Below are 21,723 nucleotides of genomic sequence, written 5' to 3' on the forward strand. Positions count from 1 at the left end.
TTACCACACAGAATCATAACCTTATACTCAAGTAAAACAAGACTAATGTTTAAATTGAATTTATAATTTCTTTTCAGTAAATATCAGGCAACAATACAAGAACAAATACCTTAACAAATAATACAAAATAAGTGATTTACAGATATTTCCATTAAACATCCTCTAACCTACATTTAAGTTGGTCCATTAATATTTTTGATCGTTTTATAACTTTTACAGAACTGTGTTAGTGTATTTGACACCCATGCATGCTTACATTCTTCCTGCTGATTGATCTCTGTGTACATACTGCTCCCTAGCAGTTTTTACTGCCTGATGTCAGGCATTTTTAAGAATACTGTACATTGGGAACAGGATGCAAGGTCTCAATGCAGAAGAAAATGATGCATACAAATTATCGTAAATTAAGAAACAGGCCTAACAAAACAATTCATAAGAACATAAAAAAACGTAGCTATAAATACATTTAAAAAAATGAATATGTAGGTTTACATGTTCAAGTGTACTATGACAAAGTTACAGCAATACTGTCAGTGCTCTTCTCCATGTCACTGTCCTTGTCCACAGGCCCAGACACAGGTGTATCTTTTAGAGGGTTTGAGGCACCACTAGTCTGCCCTAAACCTTTGTTTGGGGGGTCTGTTGAAGACTCAGTCTCGGGTTCTTGCTGTGGGGCAGTTGCTGCAAGCAGACAAACAGTAGATAAAAGTACTTTAAATCTCTGAACATGTGAAAACTTTTCCAGATGAAGCTTTATTTTAGATGCCATCAGATCCTAATGTGTGCTTGTACCTGACTGAGTGCAGGACTTCATGTGTTCTGGCCAGTGGGCTTGTTGGCAGGGATAATCGCAGTAGCTGGTGTTCCAGCAGCAGTAGAAGATGGCCTCCTTCCTACAGTTGGCGCACCACTGCTTCTTTTTTGTCTCATCCGTAGCTTGCTGCTTCTCCACCTCCATCTGTTTCTTCACCTCGTTCACCAACCTCTCACGCTCCTGCTCCAGACTCTGCCTCATCTCTGCCATTGTCAGCTCTAGGTTGGAGAACAACACATTTTCCAAAAAGTTGAAAACTTGACTTAAACACAGCAGAGGAACAACGTATATATGATGTTTTGAAGATAAAGTCAGGAAAGCAAGATTTGAACATGATTAGTGGAAAATAAATATGTTGATAAAAGGATGCTGATGGTCAAACTACAAGGAAGGAAGAGCAAAAACTAGGTTTGTAGATGTAATGAAGAAAGAATTGAGGATGGTTGGTGTAAGCAAAGAGAATGCAGAGGATAGGGTTAGGAGGTGGTGGGTGATTTGCTGTGATGACCCTTAACCTCTTGAGACCTGAGCTCTTGTTTGATAAATCTTTTTTTTTTTCATAGTCAGAGGATAATCAGAAATAACTACAGTGATAATAAAACCCACACTGTGATGTCCTTGTATGTGGAATCCAGGTCTCAAGAGGTTAAATTGAACAGCCAAAAGCCAAAGAAGAAAAGGTGACTGTTGGATATCAGACTATTAAGGTTCTCACCCAGATTGTGCTTCATTTCCGACAGCTCTTGTTGATGCAACCATTGTAATTTTTCTATTTCAATCCTCAACCGTTTTATCTGTAGTAAAAAAAACAACAACATGAGACTGTAAAATAAAAGTCTGTGCAAGGGACAAAAACTCTTCACCCACTTCTGCTAATGTGTTCCCTGAAGTATTCTTAGAGAGATCACTGTAGAGTTCAGTCATTGTTCCTTTAATGGCATCCATTATCTGAAAGGAGTGAGAAACATCGTTTTCTGCCAGAGATCAGATAAAAACAATATAAGTGTTGGAAGAAATTTCTACCAACTTTATTTGTGTACTTGGCAATGTCTGCAGCCACATCAGCTGAGGTAGTGGGGACATACAGGTCCGTGGTCAGTGACGGTGTTGCAGATGTGCCTAAACTTGATGCTGACATCACAGCAACAGATGCTGGGCTGCTGGACACCAGGGTGACAGCTGAAGAGGACGTGGTGAGTGGAGTGTCTTTTTGTTGAACAGCTAGAGTCAGAAACACCAGCATTATAAAAAAAGCAGGTAGATGTAAAGAAGACTGACAAAACCCTCCTCCGTACCCTTAACTGCCTGTCTGGTGTGATAGCGTGTGCTTTGTGAAGACTGCTGTGCTGAGGATGAAGGGACGGCAGTGGAGCTATTTCCAGCTGCTTGCTGCACTTGAGCTTGACCCTGTCTCGGAGACGATGCTTGCATGGGTGTGGCTGCAGCAGGCTGTTGGTTTTGCTGCTGATTCTGCACCTTCTGCATGTGCCACTTCTGTGAGGAGGTCTGAAACTTTGCTGTGGGATTCCACACAACTGCTCTCTGAACCACTGGGACCGTCTCTCTGGGCAGCAGAGGGCGCTGCTTCTTCAAAGCTGGCGTGGTAGTGGGTGAGGAGGAAGATGACGTTGTAGTGCTAGAGCTGGACATGGGCGCTAGGCTAATTGTTGTTGTGGAGGGAGCAGTAAAGGAGACCATGGTGACAGAGATGGCCATAGGGGATTGGGTGGATGCAGTGGAGGGTGTAGAAGGAGCTGGGCTGTTCTGAGATGGCTGAGCTAAAGAATTCACAACTTTACCTAAAGAAAATACATTTATCAGTTTTGTAAATTACAAAAAAAGAAAGAATCCACTTTCACTGTACAACAAATAAGTCTCACCTTCGGTTTTAACTGACTCTTTATTATTGGTGCTTTCTTTTTTGCGCCTCTTCCTCTCCTTGCCACCCTGCTCCTCTCCTAGGTCAATAACAAGCTCCCTCTCTGAGTCAGAGTCCTCCCCCCGAACGGCATGGTTTGTCTCATGTTGCACCTGAGACTTCTCTTTGGGAACAGGCAACTCTTGTGCTATTTTGGGCTTCTCTTGGCTCTCTTTTTTTAAAAAAGAACTCGTTTTCTTGTTAGTTGGAGCATCAGAAGTTACTGCATTGGAATCCTCTCCTGCAGGCTCATTTGACGGGAGCGAATCGGTTTTACTCTCCTCTTGATTTTCAGAAGGCTTGTCCTTTACTTTAACCTTAGTTGGTTCTTTCTGGGGCTCCTTATCGTTCGCTGTGTCCTGGTCACCCTTCGTATTTTGCTCCTCATCGCTGGCAGAATCACTCTCACTAGAGTCAGATTTATCAGTGTCTTCCGAGTCACTATGCTCAACTCCTTTGTAAGCATCGACAGAAATCTCATCAATTCCTAAACAAAAAAAAACAACACACAGAATCAAGTCCCAACACAGTACACTGTGAAAACCAAATTTCAAGAAAGTAAAAAGTTTAGTTTCAAGAAAAATTGACATTTTCTGTCTTGCAAGAAAAATACTTTTATCAGGAAAGTTTTTCAATAGCAAGATAATCATAGTTTGAGAAAACATGTCTAAGTGACTACAATCTTTTCTTAAAATACAGATTCTTGGTAAAAGAATTTTCTGACCCCGTGGTCAGATTTTTTTGCTTATTTAAAGACCCACTCCAATGAAAATGGTGTTCTTAACATGTTCATTTAGCATTTTTCTCATGTTGGAGGACATATATAAAGACCATTAAGCTATAAACTGCGTTTTTGAGAATTTCTTTATTCAAATGGTTGTGAATCAAGAGGAGATGAAAAAATGCTGTTTAAAAAGCCTCTTGTTGATAAGTACAAACTACAATCATCAGGCCACGAGCTCCCTGCTCCGCTCCATTCCAGTAAATCTACTTGCAGACAAAAAGATCCATTAATGTCTTTGATTTCCTTGCCCGAGCTGCCATCTGACTCAAAAATGTACTACTGGATAATTCCAATTTTTGCTCGCCATTTTAGTTGCACCGGTAATGTTAGGTTAGGTTGTGAGGGGCTGTAAGCCAGCAGGAGAGAGTGTAAACAAAGGGGTCATGGGAAATGAGCGCAGGCTTACTTCCATGCCAAAAGTCCCGCTAACAACTCAAAGGGGAATTTCTAATGAACTCCTTCCTGCCGCTCTGCAGAAACTATGTCCTAGAAAAGGACCCAGTTTTTTTTTATTTTGGCTAAAAATGCCATAATTTAAAATAGATCAAGAGATGATTGGAGTGGGACTTTAAAGCAAATCTGCCAATGGGGTAAGAATATTTTACTTTTTTCTAAGAGGCCTGTTTTTGAAAAGCAAAAACAGGGGCCCCTTAGAATTGCAAAGGTAAATAAAGTGAATGCGCACTGCAAATTTTATAAGTAGTTGTAATAACTTTTCTGACATGTATACTAACCCAACTGAGCCTTACAGCTCTCAATGGTTTTGTCTAAGTTTAGCTGGAAACGGCTCTTAATTTGTCTCTTGGGCGAGGTGAGAGCTACTGTCGCTCCTTGTTTCTGCTGGACTGTTTCACTGAGCTCCTTCAAATCCATTTCTGCTTTACTTCGATCTGAAATGACACAAAAATGTGACAGTTTAGCAACAAACAAACAAAAAAAAATTCAACCAATGGATTCTTTGTAAGATCTCTACATGTTCATTGTTACACATTTCCCCTGGAAATGAGGACATAAAAGTGAGAGTGTCACCTAGATTAAGGTTCAGAATGCTTCCTGTCTGTGGTGGCCTCTCCTGCTTTGTGATGCCAGGAGCTTGGGAGTTCATCGTTTTAGGGCTGTCCAGAGAGTTCCCTGCAGGAGCAAGATGAAGATGAGCAGATAAAAACCAATATTATACACTCCAACTTTTCCACTTTACATGAGAATTTCATATTTTATTTTAGCAGACGGAAGAAAATGTATTTGTCAACTTAAAATAATCCTTCTTTCACTTCTCAAAGAATACTTTAATATTTTACACATGAAATACTACTTTCTGCTTTTATATGCTACAGAAGATAAAGATTGGCCTCTTTAATTCCTATGAAGGAGCTTCAGCCCCGACGACGTTCAGATCCATCTCTGCGAGTACCCGTGCAGTCCATGGACTCCTCTTCTGTGCTGCATTGGCCGGCTGTTGCCTTTGCTTGAGACTTGTCTGCTGCTTCCTGTTCACCGTCAGAGCCTGTATGGGCAGAGGAGTTGGTGCTCACAGGGGAGCAAGGCACGTCACTGACAGGCGGCTGGCGCCCTGCTGTGTTCCCCGCCCCCCCAGCTCCAGATAACACAGTCCTAGTCAACGAGATCTTGGGTGATACGGTCATGTCAAAGCTCAACTTAATCTTCTCCTGTTTTTCTGGTTTGATGGGATTTGATGAAGGATTGGACGGGTCAAGAAGCATTTGGAAGTTATTATCGGGAGTATAAGACGTCCGAAAAGGGGCGTAATTGAACACTCCGAACTTCTTTCTCATGTTCTCTACATAGACCTCCATCTCCTGCATGGCACTGTTGAAGATGCTTTTAGTCTTCTTCACAGAGAAGGGAATCTCTTTAGACATGAGGTAGCAGTTGTTTAAAGGAACCCAAGCCCTGAAGATAAAGATTGACAACATCCTGGTGTGAGCCTAACAACAAAGTCTGAACTGCATGTTGAAGCCTATCGAAATAGGTACAAAGGGCTGATACCTGTCATGCTGACCAAAGAAGCGAGCGTCCACCTGTCCATCTTTGTCCCGCAGCGCTTTGGCGGGCCAAAATGGAAATCCTTTCAGTTTAGCCCACACTAGAGGGTGTGGGTTGCTCTGTAGACATAAATATTATCTTTATGTAGGTACATTCATTTAAGGTTTTAAGAAAAAAAATGTAAGTGTTCTTACACAAGGCTCACAGAACCAATTGTCCCTCTTTTGGCAGGCAGACAGGTAACACTCAGGACAGACTTCAATTTCATTCATCTACAAAAACAAAACAAACAAATAAAAAAACAATTAAAAGAGCTTCGGCTGCAGGTCCAATGTTATATTAGATGCAAGAATTTTAAGAGAAACTCTAAACTAAACGGCAACTTTACCTCATGTTCACAGATCTTTACAATTACTTTTGCTGTAGCTGTGAGCTTGTGATTGCCTGAAAATAGACAGACTTCCATTTAACAATTCATACTTATACTCAACAAAATTTTAAATGGACCAATACATCATCTTAAATTATTAGTTGTCATTTCAAGAGCTGGTTTAATTTAAAAATTGGATAAAGGTGAAATTCTCCACACATGACTTTAAAGGTTCTTTAAAACTGTATTAATGATCTAAAATGAGTCAAAATTCTGATAAAAGATTAAAAATAAATAAATAAATAACATACCTCCATTGTATATTATACAGTTGTGCAAAATCCACTTGACGTCTGCTAAAAAGGCCTCTGTGCAGCCATACATTTTCTTTTTGATATTCTGTTATGCAAACAAAAAAGAAATTCTTAACCACTTCAACAACTATAAAAGTCTTTAAAATTTTTTGCCTTTTTAAACAAAAATCTTTAAGAAAATAGTAAAAGCAGAGAACAAAAATGTATTTATACTTTGAAAATTTTGTTGGTAAAAAAGGAAATTACGGAACAGTGCTTATTTCATTGCCATGTTTTTACAATTCGGACAAAATTTTTGTTTTACTTTTATGAGAAAATAACTGTTAAAGTTGTAAAGAGAGAGCTTCTGCCGAGTGTCATCTTACTTTCTCAAGTGTGCAGAGGTCCATAGGATGAAAAATGTACTCTGCATAATCAGGATGCTGTTCAAGAGACACTGGTTTTTGAAAGGGCTCAGTCTGTAAAATCGAGTAAAGAGAAAGCAGAGCAAGAAGAAAAAAATCTTTGAGGATGAAGTCACAAAACAGTCGGCCCTCCCCCCCAACTGAACACCAACATGCATCCACCAAACTACCAAAAGCTGCTTCAGACATAAAAAGAGGGGGGAAAAAAGGAACACTGAAGGAAAAAAATCATGATGGGGACTTGTTAGTGATGTAATTGATTACCCAATTAAAAGTCTTTCTCTGCGTGGAGGCGGCATGTGGGGAGCGAGATGGCAAGCGGGGATGATCCTGAAAGAGAGTGAGAGGGGCAGCTGTATCCTCACCACCAGCTAGCAGGTTTATTTGCATGGTTTCCAGTCAAGAAAGGCCCATTTGTAATACAACTTAGGTGATTGTTAGTTGTGTTTTTAATTGTCGCCACATGCAAATTATTAAGAGGTCATGCTGGACTGAGGTGAGTTTAGAGGTGCAGAACTGCTTTTGTGAATAAGCCACAAAAAAAAGGACAATCCAGCAGAGAATGCATGCCTTTAACACGTGTAAATGAACAACTGGATAAGAAAATAAAACGAGCATAGTCACAGGGCCCCATCTCAAAAAAACAAAAAAACAACAACATTTGACTGAACAACACAACAGCAGTTGAAACCCCTAAAAGACACTCAGTGCAAAATACTTACACCTGGCTGTTTCATCTTCTGCAGGGCGAACTTGAGCAGATAAGAAAGCTGATCTATAGTTAACATCATCATAGCCTTGCTCTGAGTTTCAATGCACTCTGCAACTGTTATTTTCTGAAAGACAACAGAAGAAAATGAAACCATCATCGTATCCCACCAAAGCCCACAAAGGCTCTACATCTTCACACGTTTTTCTCTCGTGTTTGTCTTCTCACGCAACACCAAAAATCTATTCCCATTCCAGAATAAGTACCTCACATTCTGGACAGAACCAATCGCCTTCGGGCTCTGATGGTAGTTTGAGACACTTGGCGTGGTACACCCTGGGGCAGAGCTCACAGCAGAGCACCTGGCCCTCTCGGTGGCACAGCCAGCAGTAAAAGTCATTCCTGCCGTCCTGCGGTACAACATCAACAGGGTCTGTGGTGAGTGCTGGCTGCTTCACATAGTAAAATGGACCATGTCTTAGTTCTGACTGGAATGCAGGCAAAAGAAACACAAAGTTGGGGAAGGTCAAAATCAGGCCAAGTACATACAAGCATGAGTCAACAAACAACAGACTACCACTCACTAGCACAGACAAAGACTACTCTCTGATCCACTGCTATCAAAAGTCACATCTAATATTCATATATATTGACTGTCATGTACAAGATTCAATGATTTATACAAGCCATTACTGACTATTAAGTACCGGTACAAAAATAATCAACTGCATACAAAAGCACAAAAGTCATCCCTGATGACCAGAAGGTCCCACAGTTCCAGTCTCCAAAAAACTAGTGTAAGTAGTGTCCTCCCCCCCTCCTAAACACTGACCCGATAAAAATTGTGATTTTGGTGTTAACATGTGGAACTTTTCTCATGATGAAAAATTTAAGCTCAGAATTGCATTTTCTGAGTATTTCTTTATTCAAATCATTGTGAATCAGGAGCAGACGAAAAAATGCTGTCTGGATAAGCTTTTATTTGTTATAAAGGAAACATGCTAGCTCCCTGCTCTGCTCCATTCCAATGCATCCACTTTTAGACCAATAGGTTCATGTATGTCTTCGTTTTCCTCGTTTGAGCTAGCATCTGGCTCAAAACTGGATAGCGTCAGTATTGCCCACATTAGGTTGGGAGTGTGAGGGGAAAGAGGGCACAAACGTTTCCCGCCCACAACTCAGAGGTGGATTTCTGATGAACTATTGCCGCTCTGTAGTAACTATGTCCTTGAAAGAGACAGTTTGCTTTTGAAATAGATCAAAAGATGATCAGAGTGGGTCTTTAAGCTACAAAAGATGAATTTGGTCATTAATAGCAGGGAACAAAGTGTCTAATTACAGGTACAGCTACGTTTCGGCTTTACAATATCAACCTAATTTTACCTGCTAAGCTACTTGGTCTAACTCAAGTCAGTCAGGACTGTCCAGCTGTGACTTTTTTTACCTAAATGTATCCAGATGTGTGAGGAACAGCATTTGTGAACTAAGAATGATTAACACATTTTAACTTATTGATACAACATGAAAAAGGTAATCATAACAACTCTATGCAGCACTCTATATATTTTAAGTAGTAACATGAGAATATGCCTAATAAAGAGGCAAAAACCATTTGGAACAAATGAGTAGAAGAAGGGCTCTGTTCTGATAAATCTCCTAGAACAGGACTCAAAGACAGAACTTCAGACCTACTACACAGTTAAAAGTCTTCTGTCATCAGTCTTTATATTCACTCTGTAGGCAAAAAGGCAAAAGAAACAAATGTTTCTCTACTGTACATGTGAAATGATGACTTAGTGAATAGGCAAAAGGCTTGGAGAACGCTTATCCAAAAAGAGTGTCCTTCCTGATGCAAATGTATTGGAGTAGGTTTATAAATACTAATTTATACTACAGGGTTCAGCTCCAAAGAAAAGAAAAAGTCATTTTTTTAAGTCAAGTTGCTAGCATTTGCACAAGCATTACCTGATCTTTACTGCTGACAGCACCTGGCTTTTTCTTCTTTTTTACTGGGGACGGTGAGGTTTCAGTAGAAGAATGGCCGTTGGAAGAGTGAGAGGGACTGGGTATCTTCCGTTTTTGGGACATCCGTTCTGATGGCCCAGGATCTAAAATGGAGTAAACATCAAAGTTTAAACAAACCAAATAGAGCAACTGAGAGCCTAAAACAACTAAAGTCTTCAAACATCACATTCATATCCACGAAAAAAAAAAAAATTTGGCCGTGTGTCCTTGATCATTTATATTTTCTAATATTTAGTATTCAGAGCCAAAAACATTGGTTTGAAACATGCATTTTTACAGTGCATCCATTTGCAAATGATGTGTATTTGTAAAGAATGTGTATTAGTACAGTTCATATATCCAATTATCATCTAGAAAGATCATTTGTAAAAAAAAAAAAACATGTATTTGAATAAAGGGTTTGTAAGTTAGATGTATTTATAAAGAATGTGTATCTGTAAAAAAAAAAACAACAGAAAAAACATATTTGTAAAGAATGTGTATTTTTAAAGATCATGCATTTGTAAAGAATAACAGTTTGTAAAGTGTATTTTTTGCCTAAAGAACATCCATTTGTAAAGTTTGTAAAGTTAAAATACAAACTTGGTTTTGAATGGATCTGTAAAGAACGTTAATTTGTAAAGAACGTTTATTTTGGGAAAAGGTGAATTTGTAAAGAACGAGTATTTGTAAAGAACATTTATCTATTAGGAACATACATTTGTGAAGAACAACCATGTGTACTGAAAATATATTTGTAATAAAAACCAAATAAATGAAATATAACAATAACTGAAACCTAAAAGAATATGAGCAAGAAGAAACTAAATTTTATGAAAATTGGTTGTATTTTACAATGTATTTATTCTTATGGATGCAAGTTAAAAATGGAATAAGAACTGAGAGTCATATTTTCCTACCTTTGGATCTTGTTGAAATCTCCATTTCTTCTGTTACAGTTTGTTTTTCGGTTTTTCCTTCCTGATCTGACACACTGTCATAAAAAGAGCATGGTCATCACATAAGCCATTTTAAAGATGTCAAAAGCATAATTTGAAAAAATTAAAGGGAGTGCTTTCAAAGCTCATAATCTCATTTGAAGATTATTTCTATTTTAAACGTGTTCTTTTACCAAATAATTTGAAATAAGTGATGATTTGAGAAAACTTTATTTTCTAGGACTTAAAATCAGAAATTTCATGTGTAAAAATATAAATCTTCTAAAGCTACGTTGCATTTTTTGCATTTTATCTTGCACCACGATCAAATCAATTATTGTTCAGATTATCTTAAGGGGAATAAAAATCAGTACCATTAGGAGCTAAATAAAAGGGTACATCCATGTTTCTTTCTCAATGGCAGATTATTGTCTGATAATAAATCAACTTCTACAAGTATGATTGCCAGAAGCAATATTATTACAGAAATGTACAGTTGACATTGTAAGCAAGGAAAGCAATGCTACCTTCAAAACTAAATGTTTTCAAGAGATGTCCATACATTTCAGAATAGACAATCCTAAGACAGAAAGGTCTAACCTAAATTTGCACATCAAGGATTGTTGTTGTATAAAATGGTTCAAAGTAATTCCTGAAATGCTTCCCCGCTCAACCTTACAGATCTAGTTTTTTTAATGCTATTTGCATTAACTCAACCAAATTATGCTGCAAATGCTCACATTTTTCCTTGCTTGGTAAATCTTTATTTTATTGTCATATTGTCAGGTGTATTGTCATATTTCTTTGGCACTCTTCTGCTAGAGACCCAGCCCTTTAAGGTGGAGCTTAAAAATCTTTTTCATTAACTAAATCAGGAATTGTAACAAAAATCAAATACCAAATCTTTAAATACATCGAGGAAAGGACTCAAACTTGTTATTACTTTTAGCACTAAGTAGAAAAAAAGGAACAGTTTAAAAACACTGTTACACTTTCCTGTGGGAAAGTCAAACACATCACACAGCTGACAACTACCAGGACAAAACCCCAACATCTGATGGTGACGGCATGAGCCGAGTCACTACTTCTGTTTCAGCCCGTCACATTTTTTAACGGAACTAAAGTGAATCACACCAAACTGAATCCTTCTGTTGAAACCAGGTTTTATTTTTTTTCAACTGTGTTAAAACAATATTCTTTATAATACATTAGCTTAACATTGTTAGCATAAACATAAACAAGCCAGAGCACAAAGACCTCTCCATGGTTATCACATAAGCTAGCACAAAGGCTAGGGATGGGGGATATTTTGGTGCCAGTATCCGTATCAGACGATATTTGCATAGTTAGAGGTAATCGATATCTGTCCATTATTAAAAAATCTACCAATATTCTTCTGACTGTTTTCAGACACACTTTGTTTCTGAAATGTATACCTGTGCCTAATAGCTTCTGTTTCCAGTGATAGTCAGTAATTGACTGTTTTCAGGTAAATGTTATTTTTGACAGAGATACATGTTGTTCCTAATAGATGCATGAGCTTATGGTTTACAGTTATGTCCAATATTAATTTAATAAATGGTCTGAATGCTTCCAGTATATTTATATGAAAGTTTTAAAGTGAAACTTGTTAACTTGTATGTTAAAAGGGACAATGTGAGTGTCCAGTAAAAGAAAAGTTGTGCATTTCCTATAAAGAAACAAAAAGGAAATCTAAACTTTAAGTTACTGTAGACGCTTAAGTATCAGTATTGGCAAATTTTGACTATCAGCCACAGTTTTAGGGGAAAAATTGGTTATCAGTATCAGCTGGAAAACATTATATCAACCAATCCCTAACAAACACATCTGTCTTTCCAGTTTCTTTGCAAATCTCAAGTTCCACAATTCCAGCAAATTCTGATCAGACAAAAAAACTAAATAATGTCAGGTCAATGTGTGGCGTGCTGCAGAGTACAGCAGATATTAGCCAGCACAAGAACAGCAGCAACTCAGTATATTCCAGAATCAGTTCAGATCAGTGGACGTCTTCATCCACTGCCCCACAGGTTTCTAAATAGGAAACACGGCCAGGCCAAACAACAGGAGTCACAATCAACCGATCCTGTAAGGCACCCTAAGACTGTAATAAACAAACAATTACTATGTACGGCATCATCAGTATCGGAAGTGCGTATAAAACAAAAAGTCTACCTGAAAAAGAGTTGTTTTTTATTTTTCAATCATCAGGTACCGGTCCTAGATTTGTTTTTCCATTGAAGTTTTGTTTGTTTCTCTTTCTCTGAATTATCTGACGATGCGATGGTCAAACTGCTCACATGACTAACAGTTGTCACAAGTCCCCTCTCCTTTCCATCACACAACCCAGCACCACGATTTCCATGGAACAAAGGAGAAAATGCCCACATTTCAACACCTAGTGCAGTCATTCCACACATCCGTCACTCATATCTGTCAGCACTGAGGGATGGAGTGACAGAGGCAGCACAACTGCAGTCACAAAGAGCAGCAGCGCACTGAAATGGCTTTGCTGGCTCCTCTATGCATGTAACCTGTTTGCCTCAGCAACATATTTTCCTTCCTAGGATAACCAATAGAGCATCAAGACACAATAGAATAGGAAGAAAATCCATGCTGCCTATCCTCACAAAATCCCATTTCAGTGCACCATCACAGAACATTGAAATCAGCCCACTGAAATGTACTGATCCATCTTTGCCCACACCCACATTTTTAAATCACACAGGCTTCAATAAGGAAATGAACAGCATACCTTTTTCACTAACAGATCTGTCCGCCTATTCTTCTATCTTTATCAATTATTGGATGCTGGGCAATGAGGTAAAAAAAAAAATAAATGGGTCCAGGTTTCCCAGAAGGCCTTCTCTCCTTGCTGTTCTCTCCTGCAATTGTCAATCTTTAACCTCCTCTGGAAGCTGCCGATTGGCTTGGGCACCACATGGAGGTACCTGATTGGGTGCTCAGCTTGGTGTGCAACACAGGCTTTCTTCTCCTCGCTTTTCTAAGCCATAGTGCTGCAATGCAGAGAGGACTGATCCTCGCTTCAACCACAAAAACACTGGAGAAATCCAACCTGCAAGTGCCCTTAAATTCTCAGGCTGAAATAAAGCGGCTGTGCATTCACGTAGAAGGCAGAGAGCTGCAAGACAGGCAGGGAGAGGATCACATTCTCTCCCCCGCTATTCCCTCAGCAGAGCATGGCATCCATTTTGAAGACACTCGCTCACTCCCCCTCTCTCTCCACTGCACACATGCCTCATACACGCAGCACCATGCAAATCGTCTGTACAGGGCCACATGCAGTGCTTTATATGTCTCAGCAAGAGGACATGTAGCACCAGGCCAAACAGGGAACAAGAAGAGGAGCCAGAAAAGTCACAGGCCAGAGGACCGTATGCTTGTAATCCTTTATAAATGTCCATACGGCCCACCTCAAAGTGTCATGATGACGAAACCAGACTAGAAATCTGTCTGGCATCCACTGACTGTAAAGCTTAAGCTTTCCTTGTAATGAAGTAATGACATTTTATTTCACCTTATAGAACACAAATCATGCATACGGTACATCTGAAGCTCATTGTTAACATCGTTTGGTCTCCCTCAACTTGTTTTTATCTGCAGAAGGATAAAAAAAATCAGATTCAAGTCTTTCAAATCCACGATGGAAGAAGATCAGGACAGTCAAATCTGACACTGTGTGGTATCCTAGTGAAATATGAACCATTACAAAGTTATTACATAAAAACGTGAGCATTTAAATCTCTTTAAATTACTTGATACACTTCTAAATATCTTCAATCTGGTCTCTGGTTTTTATTTAAATTGAAAATGTTATGTTGATTCTTACATATATATATTTTAAAGCGAGAACGAGCTTAAGGTGTAATAAAGGTTTAAAAGCACCAGCTAAACACTTTACAAACACAGTAAACAGTCACACTGTGGAGACTTCTTCAGTTAAAGCAGACTAGTGTTAGGAATAACTAGCTAAATCAATCTATAAATACAAATCACACATAACATTAAGTGCAAGCAGTAATGAATCTAACCTGTTCGCCTGAATGAAAGGTTTTTAGGGTTCTCTGGAAGTGATGAGGTGTCTGTCTTTTCAGAGGAATCCTTCCCTTCTTGTTTTCTGTGACTCTTTACACGCACACAGCTGATGTGTTTGGAGCAGAGAGACAGAAGGGGGAATATTTCTAAAGATGGCTGACACTCGACTGCAGTGAACAACACTGGGAGGCAGTGCACACCGTTTGGCTCTGACAATTCCTTCAATCCCTGTGATAAAAAACAAGCTGCTTGAACGTCTTCACTTTGCATGCAATCGAAAACTATTGAGCAGCCATCAGGATTTGGTTCCCTTAAAGTAATTTCTTTCTGTACTTTTTGAATATATAATAATCTGTTTAAATTGGTTTCAGTCCTTGATGTAAAAAAGGAGCCAACTTGAAGACTTGTGGTTTATTTTTGCTTTGTTTGATGGCAAACAATGAAGAAGAGTTTCCTGGAGCCAGTTTGAGGCCTAAATTAAACTTGCTGTTCAGTCGTTTCTCCGTCTCTGGGGACTCCCCTCTGCTCTCTTCCCAACCTACACCACCCTGCCTAGCTCCCTTTAAGGCCCTGTCAGGCCAGGCACAGGCATAAAATGCTGTTCTGTACCTCAGTAAAAATAAAGGTGTGTACAGTCACCACACAGTGAAAACCTTGTATGCCAGAGAGCCACCTAGTTATGAAAAAGAGGCTTGGCAAAGATTTTCTGTCTAGGAACATACTCTGGCCTTCCTCCTCTAGGCTCTATCCCTGTGCTGTAGGGTGACAAATGTTTCCCCTCCCCCAGTCTGTCAGAGAAACTTGTATCACCAATCAGGCACAGATTACAAACTGTGGCTTTTGCCTTATTAGCAAAGCAGCATATGTGGAAAAAAAATTAAAAAATAAGGCTTACCTGTGTGGATGCATGGCTAAAAACTGTGATATGTCAGTGCTTAATAAAACATGGAGGACAGCACTGCCAGCCCTCACTCTGCTCAGAGCACAGCCACGACACTCCAAGCTGTCTGACTGCTCTGTTCTGATAAAAGGAAAGCCGAGACTGGCCACAAATGCAGAGCAGATGTAAGCCTATTGCTGATTGGCTGAGCCATTTCCTGGCTGCTTTGTCTTTTGTTTAGCCCTGCAAGCTAAAACACAGCACTCGGACCAAAAAATCCCCCTGAGTCTTCAGCTCCTGTACACGTGCACACATGCACACACGCCTGCACACTGTTGCTGTTGCACAAACATGCCACAGAGGACATCTTTGACGCAGCTGGAACAGATAGCAGCTGCTGGCCTTTTGTGAAGAAGGAATTGATTTACAAAAACTGGGACTCAAGTTGTGTTTGTAACTTCAAGGGCAGCTAAAAAAAACTGCTTTAAAATACACCAGTGTGCTTTAAAAGTACACATGTGTTTGTACAAATTGTAGAGTTTGTACAGAGCTAAAAGTAAAAAAAAAATGTTTTAAAAAAGAGTCATGTGATTCTTTGAGCGGGTGCTTGTTCACCACATGTGTCCTTCAGCTATGAAAAGACACATTATTTAAAAATGTTAGTAGTCAATCTAGCCTTTGCTTACCTCAAACCAGTTATTTTATGCATATGTGGGTCAGGCACTACTGAAAGACATGGTTCTTGAAGTGGATTGTTTGAGAAACTGAACTATCTTCATATTGAATATTGAAATTTAGCTTGATGGAAGTCATTTATGACTATTTCTATAAATAAAAATAACCAGACTACTCGTTTATTTTATAATATTTGCCTGTTGTGAAGCATTTACAGGCCCTTGTAAGATGGCAGGTTTATTAATTTGAACAAGATGGTCAATGGCGACCTCTTGTGGAGATATGTTAAAAGTGCACTTAATGGTAGATAGGTTTTTATAACAAGCTGAAGAAGGGGAGCCCAATTTAGCCGAAAACCTCAATTCTTACATCAAGTTGTAAACAGTATTAGAATATTCAGTGGTGTGCCTTTGCTAATAACTTATCATAACTTATTAATACGTGTACCTTAGTTTTATGTGTAAAATGCTAAAGCAATAAAACAATTCTGCTTTGGATTTTTTTTTAACAGTAAAAGTCTTAAAGTTCCACTCCAATCATTCTTTTGAGGGTAAAAGCATTCCCAGTGGTCTTTTAATTATGATTATGCCGTTTTGAGGCACAATCCTATGACCTGTGTCGTTTTCTAGGACTTAGTTTTCTGCAGAGATGCAGGAGTTCGCTCTTAAGAAATTCACTTCTGAGTGACTGTTGGCGTGAAAGTAGCCCGCCAATCATTTCCAGTTACTCCTTTGCTAACAAGTTCTTCCACTATCTTACAGCCGCTCACAACCCCAAGCAAACAATAGAACCAAAAGCTGTGAGCAATATTGGAGATATCCAGCCATTTAAATAAGCTAGAAGTCTGCTCAGAGAAGGAAAACTTGGATCTACTCGTCTGCAAGTGGATGCATCAGAATGGAGCAGAGAAGAGAAGCTTTGATCCATCCAATTATCAAGTTTGAACTTTTACAAACGTCAGGTGTTTATCTGCTCCTGATCCATCACTATTTGAATAAAGAAATACACCGATCTTGGTTAGAAATCGTGAGAAAAACTCAACAAGAAAAGTGTTACATATCACTAATAATGTGATTTTTAATTAGAATGGTTCTCTTTAAGGGGCTTTTTCTAAAATCCACTAACATCTGAGTCGAGATAGAAGTTTAGCTAAACATACTTTAATATTGTTGGAATTTCTATGAACTTATTTTACTATAAAAAATAGAAATTCGCTTTCAGAAACAATGGCTTATATCTGTTTTATAAACCTATGAGTGTGTTTTTTTAGTAATCTTTAATTTAAATACTTGATTTCATTTCCAAGTGTTTTAAGTGAGAGAAATAAAAATTAAATGTAGGTAGGCATATGTTCTGTATCATGAAAATATGTTTGACAAGTAAAACTTTTAGATCATGATGTCAACACAAAACTTTCATTAAATTTGACATAGTACCCACAATAGCACTCATTAGACAGTAGTGCCATTGCCATGAGTACAACATTTTACAATGATAATCTGTTAAACAAACTACAATTAGATTTTAAATAAATTTTAAAATGAAATTAAATTCTGTTTATATAATTTTATTAATAAAAATTCGGACCTTCCATTTTAAGCATTGTGCTAGTCATTTAATAAATGTGTTTTTATTAATATGTAGCTTTTATCTATTCTAAACTTTGTTTTTATGGATTATCATCGTAAATTTAAATTCAGGTTGCCTCAGGTTGCCGGTTAGCTTTTTTAAGCTAACGTGTGGGCTCTGCGTCTAAAGCTCCGTCAAATCAGTCATTCATTAAGACCTTCTTAACTAATTTAAATCATTTAGTGTACAGAAGCACTACTATCAAAGTGTAACGCATTTCTATCACTGTACCTTTTGACACCAAATATGCTGCTGACCTCAACGTGACTCCTAACCTTCCTGGCCTGGTAATGAGCCGGAAGTGTCTGTAGATGGCGCGCTGGTTAAATGTGTCCTGCCCGAACACAGCTCCGGACATTCCGACCATGCGTTGTTTTGTTTTTGTTGACAAAACTTATGTAAAAAAAAAAAAGATAATTATTATTATAAAAAATATATAACATGAAAACTATTTTTTATGTAACAGTGACATTTGTTATTAGTCTAAATTTTAATAACAAAAGCAATTTTTTAAAAATTAAATATTAATTATTATAATGGTTTCATTTATTACTCCCAACATTCTGATTTTATAAACTTGGTGTTGATTTTTTTAACTCATTGTATCTCATGCATTGAGAAAAGGGGGAGGGGGACTGCTTTGATGCAAAGACGTGCATGCTGTGTTAGCTGCTTGCAGGTAAACCAATCTGAAAACATTAATGATTATAGGGCTATCTCCTGTCCTTTCAAACTGTTATCTCCTGTGCTTTTAAAGTGGAGAGGGGGTTGGGTTGGGGGGAGGATGGGATAAAGTGTCTCACACTTACTGTGGGGGGAGCCCAACCCTGTCTGTTGGGGGGGTTACCAAGTTTAGTGGGGGAAGGGGGAACAAACAGAGGGCCAAGGGCCCTTTTTTGGGTCCATGTGTTTGCCTCTTGCACAAAGCAAAATCTGCAAAAAGGCCAAAACTGTAGATGACAAACTTTAACAAACCCTTGCAACAAGTTTAAACCTAATCACCTCAGATGTTTGTTGTTGATGTTGATAAAGTAAGCAGTTAAATTATTCACTCATCTGCCAATATGTGCTTCAATATATTTTAAAACCATTTTAAATCAAATAATTGGGATTTTTGGGGGGGAAATTCATTGAACTTTAAAGAAATGTTTATAAATAAGAGTAAAATGTCTGTGCTTAACTGTAAAAAAAAATTTTAACCAAAATGTAGACAACAAAATAGAAATATCAATTATAAAGATTACGTCCAAAAAAGTGTGTGAAGAAAATGTCTACCAACGTTTGTCAGTGATGATCTAAATAACATTTTACTCCCTTGTTGGTAAATCCCACATAATTAATGCGCTGCACATGTAATAATTGTTGAAAATAGTTTCTCAAAGCTTTTTTTAACAGGTAACCATCAGATACTGTAAAAGGAAACTGAAAGTGTTTTCTCCAAAGTTTTCGGACACATCTGTAAAAATGCAAATAGTTAAAACCTAGTAAATAGACAGTAATTTACTAAGCTTTCTTTTTGCAATTTCTTTACAATTGAAAAAATACAAGTGTGCCTTTTTAGCAAAACGTTTGATTAAAGCTGTTCTTTGTAGTCTACAAATGAACGCTTCAATTTCTCTAATATCGGTGATTACTGATCATATAACCTGGAGGTATTGATGTAGGTGTAGTTCCTTTTTTAGATGTGCCTGCTTGTTTGGTGCGCATGACAAACAACATTGACTACATTACCCAGAAGTCTGCATTTCTTCAAGCTGGCTCCCTCCCGCTCCCTTCGCTCTGGGAGTGTTTCCCATTTAAACACACACAGTAATGCCGAAGATGGCGGAGAGTTTGTAGAGGTGTAAAAGAAACTGATGTAGTCAATGAAAGCAGCAAAGCCGGTGAGTTTTTAGAAATGTTTTGCGATTCTTTCGTGCATGAGTCATTTATCCTGGTCCCCTTGAAAGTGTGAAGGGGCATATTTGTTAGAGAAGCAGTTGGTGTTTCGCCTCCTAGGGAGGCTGCTGTATTTTTTAAGCTACCGTAGAAGGAGCCCTAATCACTACATTTGTTGTTGAATATTGTTTAAGCGGCCTTTGGATTGGATCGTCATATATAACAACACGAGCTCATTTTGACATTAACTTCATAATGTGTTTTTATTTTCGTTTTTCGTTTGTATTTATTGGCGTTTCCAATTTCCTAGTCGCAAAGTTTACGAGATCCTGGCTCTGATTCGTTGTGGTGCCGGAGCTCTGCTCTTATTCTCAGTATTGTATCAGTGTGTTTTTAAATTCCAGGCTTTGTGGCACAAAGTAACGTGGATTCGTTACGAAAAAACAAAACAAAACTAAAAAAGATTTTCTATGGTATTTTTTTTTAATCGTTTACCAGAACAAACTCCCACCTGGCCTGCACTTGGAAGAGTTGAACTGTGACTGCTGGAGCCGTCCTGTTAGCTCTAACGCCTTTAACTGTCCTGTAAAGAAACACTATACATGTATAAACGTTTACGCTTTCGAATGCAGCACGCGCGGGGGAAATATCTAGCCGAACCGTAGTGTACTTAGTTTGGATGACTAAAAAACAAACATTTTTTGACAACCCACCAAAAAATAAGTTGAAAAAACAACTAAAATAATTTTAGCTAACCCTTTTCCGTCATCAATGAAGATGCTTAATTCACTTTCCCCCTAAACGTTGACGCTATTTCCTGTTGTGTGACGTACTTTGATCAGAAACCACGGAGGAGAACAACATTCAGCTTGTAGCATCTTGATTCATAGATGCTGGTTTGAAAGGGGTTGCAGTGGTCTCTCCATTCTACTGTTCTTCCTCGATAATTTTATAGAGTAGATAGTAGGTAGATTTTTTCTTCCACATAAATAAAAAGAAGAAACAATATTATCATGGGAGAATTGAATAAGACCCTTTCTTAAGAAGAATTCGTGCTGCCTGTGCTTTTCAAATGATTCCACAGCAAAACTCTTTACAGTTCTAGTTGAGTCAGTCATACTATGCCAGAAAAATGAAAGTACAGTAAACCCTTGTTTTTCGCGGGGGTTACGTTCCAAAAAGAACCCGTGATAGGCAGAATCCGTGAAGTAGAAACCTTTATTTTTTTAAACTATTATTATACAATTTTAAATACTCTATTATACATTGAAAAGGAAGAACATACAATTTTACAGGCTCAAGGTACTTAAGAAACGTTTTTTTTTAACAAATAACTTCTGTACTGTTCTGTCAAATAATAATTTTAATCATCAATGTGAACAGAAGGCTTCAAATTGCTGAGATTAGCCCCGCCCACCGCGACCCGAGTAATAGGATTAAACGGGAGTAAATTAAAAATGATTGTGAAAAAAATACAAAGTACAGTCGGACAAATACGTAGTGACTCAGGTGTATTTCACTGCTCTTCAGACTGAGCCGCTGCATCCTGACTCCGCTCTGCAGTGTTTTCTTCTTTTGAAGCCCGCGGTGCAGCTGTGTTTGTTCGGGAGAAGAACATAGTGATAGGCAGTTGTTGTCGCTCTTTTTCTATGGGCTTTAGAGAAACTCGAAATTGCAAGAGAGTTGGCACGTATGTAATTTAAATTTGGCAAGCTGTTTTACGTACGTGTACATATTAAACTGCAACGTTATTGACGCGCAGGTAGAGAAGTAGCGGAGTGACTTTTTAGCCAATCAGAATGCAGAACACAGTGCACGATGCAAATCCGTGAAGTAGCGAAACCGTGAAAAGTAAACCGCGTTATAGCAAGGGATCACTGTATCATAAATGTAAATGCCAAATGAACAGCAGTTATCTTGATACTGAAAGCAAAATCTCAACCATGCCATTCCTTGTTTTGTTTGTTTCATTTTCCAGGCTCTTATTTGGTTAGTTTTAAGAGCTAATTCTGTTTTGTTGTGCCAATATAAGAACATGCGTTGTGATGTTGTGCTTTCAACCAAACCCAGATCCAATTTTAAATTCAGACTTTTCAGCTTAAAGAGTTTTTCTTTGGCACATCACTTCAGGGGTGGCCACTGTGAATCAGCTTTCACTGATTCGCACAGGTGTTTTGGCACGGGTCTTGCCCAAGCACCCACATTGGATGAAGCTTATTACGCACCCTGGGGGGATTGAACCCTGATTTCCCATGTGCCAGTCCTGCATTTTTTCTATTTAAAAATATCATTTACTAAATTTAAGTTACTGTTACTAATAATGGCTAA

At 38.3% G+C, this 21,723-nt stretch overlaps 2 protein-coding genes across 18 annotated transcripts in view; one reads left to right on the forward strand and one right to left on the reverse strand.

Moving 5' to 3' along the window:
• LOC101156489 (nuclear receptor coactivator 3) overlaps positions 1 to 21,723 on the forward strand; it is a 56,957-nt gene that overhangs the window by 1,071 nt on the left and 34,163 nt on the right. For 2 of the 4 annotated variants that reach the window (XM_020703450.3, XM_011475380.4), the window contains exon 1: positions 19,260 to 19,400. The exons of the other annotated variants lie outside the window; for them this stretch is intronic. The gene's annotated coding sequence lies outside the window, so the exon portion shown is untranslated. Of the gene's footprint in view, positions 1 to 19,259; positions 19,401 to 21,723 lie in introns of those variants that run through there. 4 annotated transcript variants of the gene reach the window in all.
• Positions 44 to 17,868, reverse strand: zmynd8 (zinc finger, MYND-type containing 8). 14 transcript variants are annotated; one of them, XM_078948104.1, is made up of 22 exons: positions 15,229 to 15,357; positions 14,330 to 14,561; positions 10,242 to 10,315; positions 9,283 to 9,425; positions 7,584 to 7,805; positions 7,331 to 7,444; positions 6,873 to 6,938; positions 6,570 to 6,662; positions 6,202 to 6,289; positions 5,909 to 5,964; positions 5,715 to 5,792; positions 5,524 to 5,639; positions 4,928 to 5,427; positions 4,546 to 4,647; positions 4,251 to 4,406; positions 2,695 to 3,219; positions 2,110 to 2,613; positions 1,842 to 2,035; positions 1,682 to 1,762; positions 1,530 to 1,608; positions 793 to 1,032; positions 44 to 681 (listed from the first exon to the last, which is right to left on the reverse strand). In XM_078948104.1, exons 3-22 carry the CDS (start codon positions 10,264 to 10,266, stop codon positions 506 to 508), a joined length of 3,558 nt encoding a protein of 1,185 aa, XP_078804230.1. In that variant the 5' UTR covers positions 10,267 to 10,315; positions 14,330 to 14,561; positions 15,229 to 15,357; the 3' UTR covers positions 44 to 505. The 14 variants fall into 14 exon arrangements, with proteins under 14 accessions (XP_078804230.1, XP_011473671.1, XP_078804236.1 ...); XM_011475369.4 differs by having other exon boundaries at positions 14,330 to 14,439; positions 15,229 to 15,312; XM_078948110.1 differs by lacking the exons at positions 14,330 to 14,561; positions 15,229 to 15,357 and adding an exon at positions 17,749 to 17,868 and having other exon boundaries at positions 7,584 to 7,727.

Source organism: Oryzias latipes, chromosome 5, assembly GCF_053564925.1.
Source record: "Oryzias latipes strain Hd-rR chromosome 5, Olatipes_Hd-rR_3.1".
In the NCBI taxonomy this organism is placed as follows: domain Eukaryota; kingdom Metazoa; phylum Chordata; class Actinopteri; order Beloniformes; family Adrianichthyidae; genus Oryzias; species Oryzias latipes.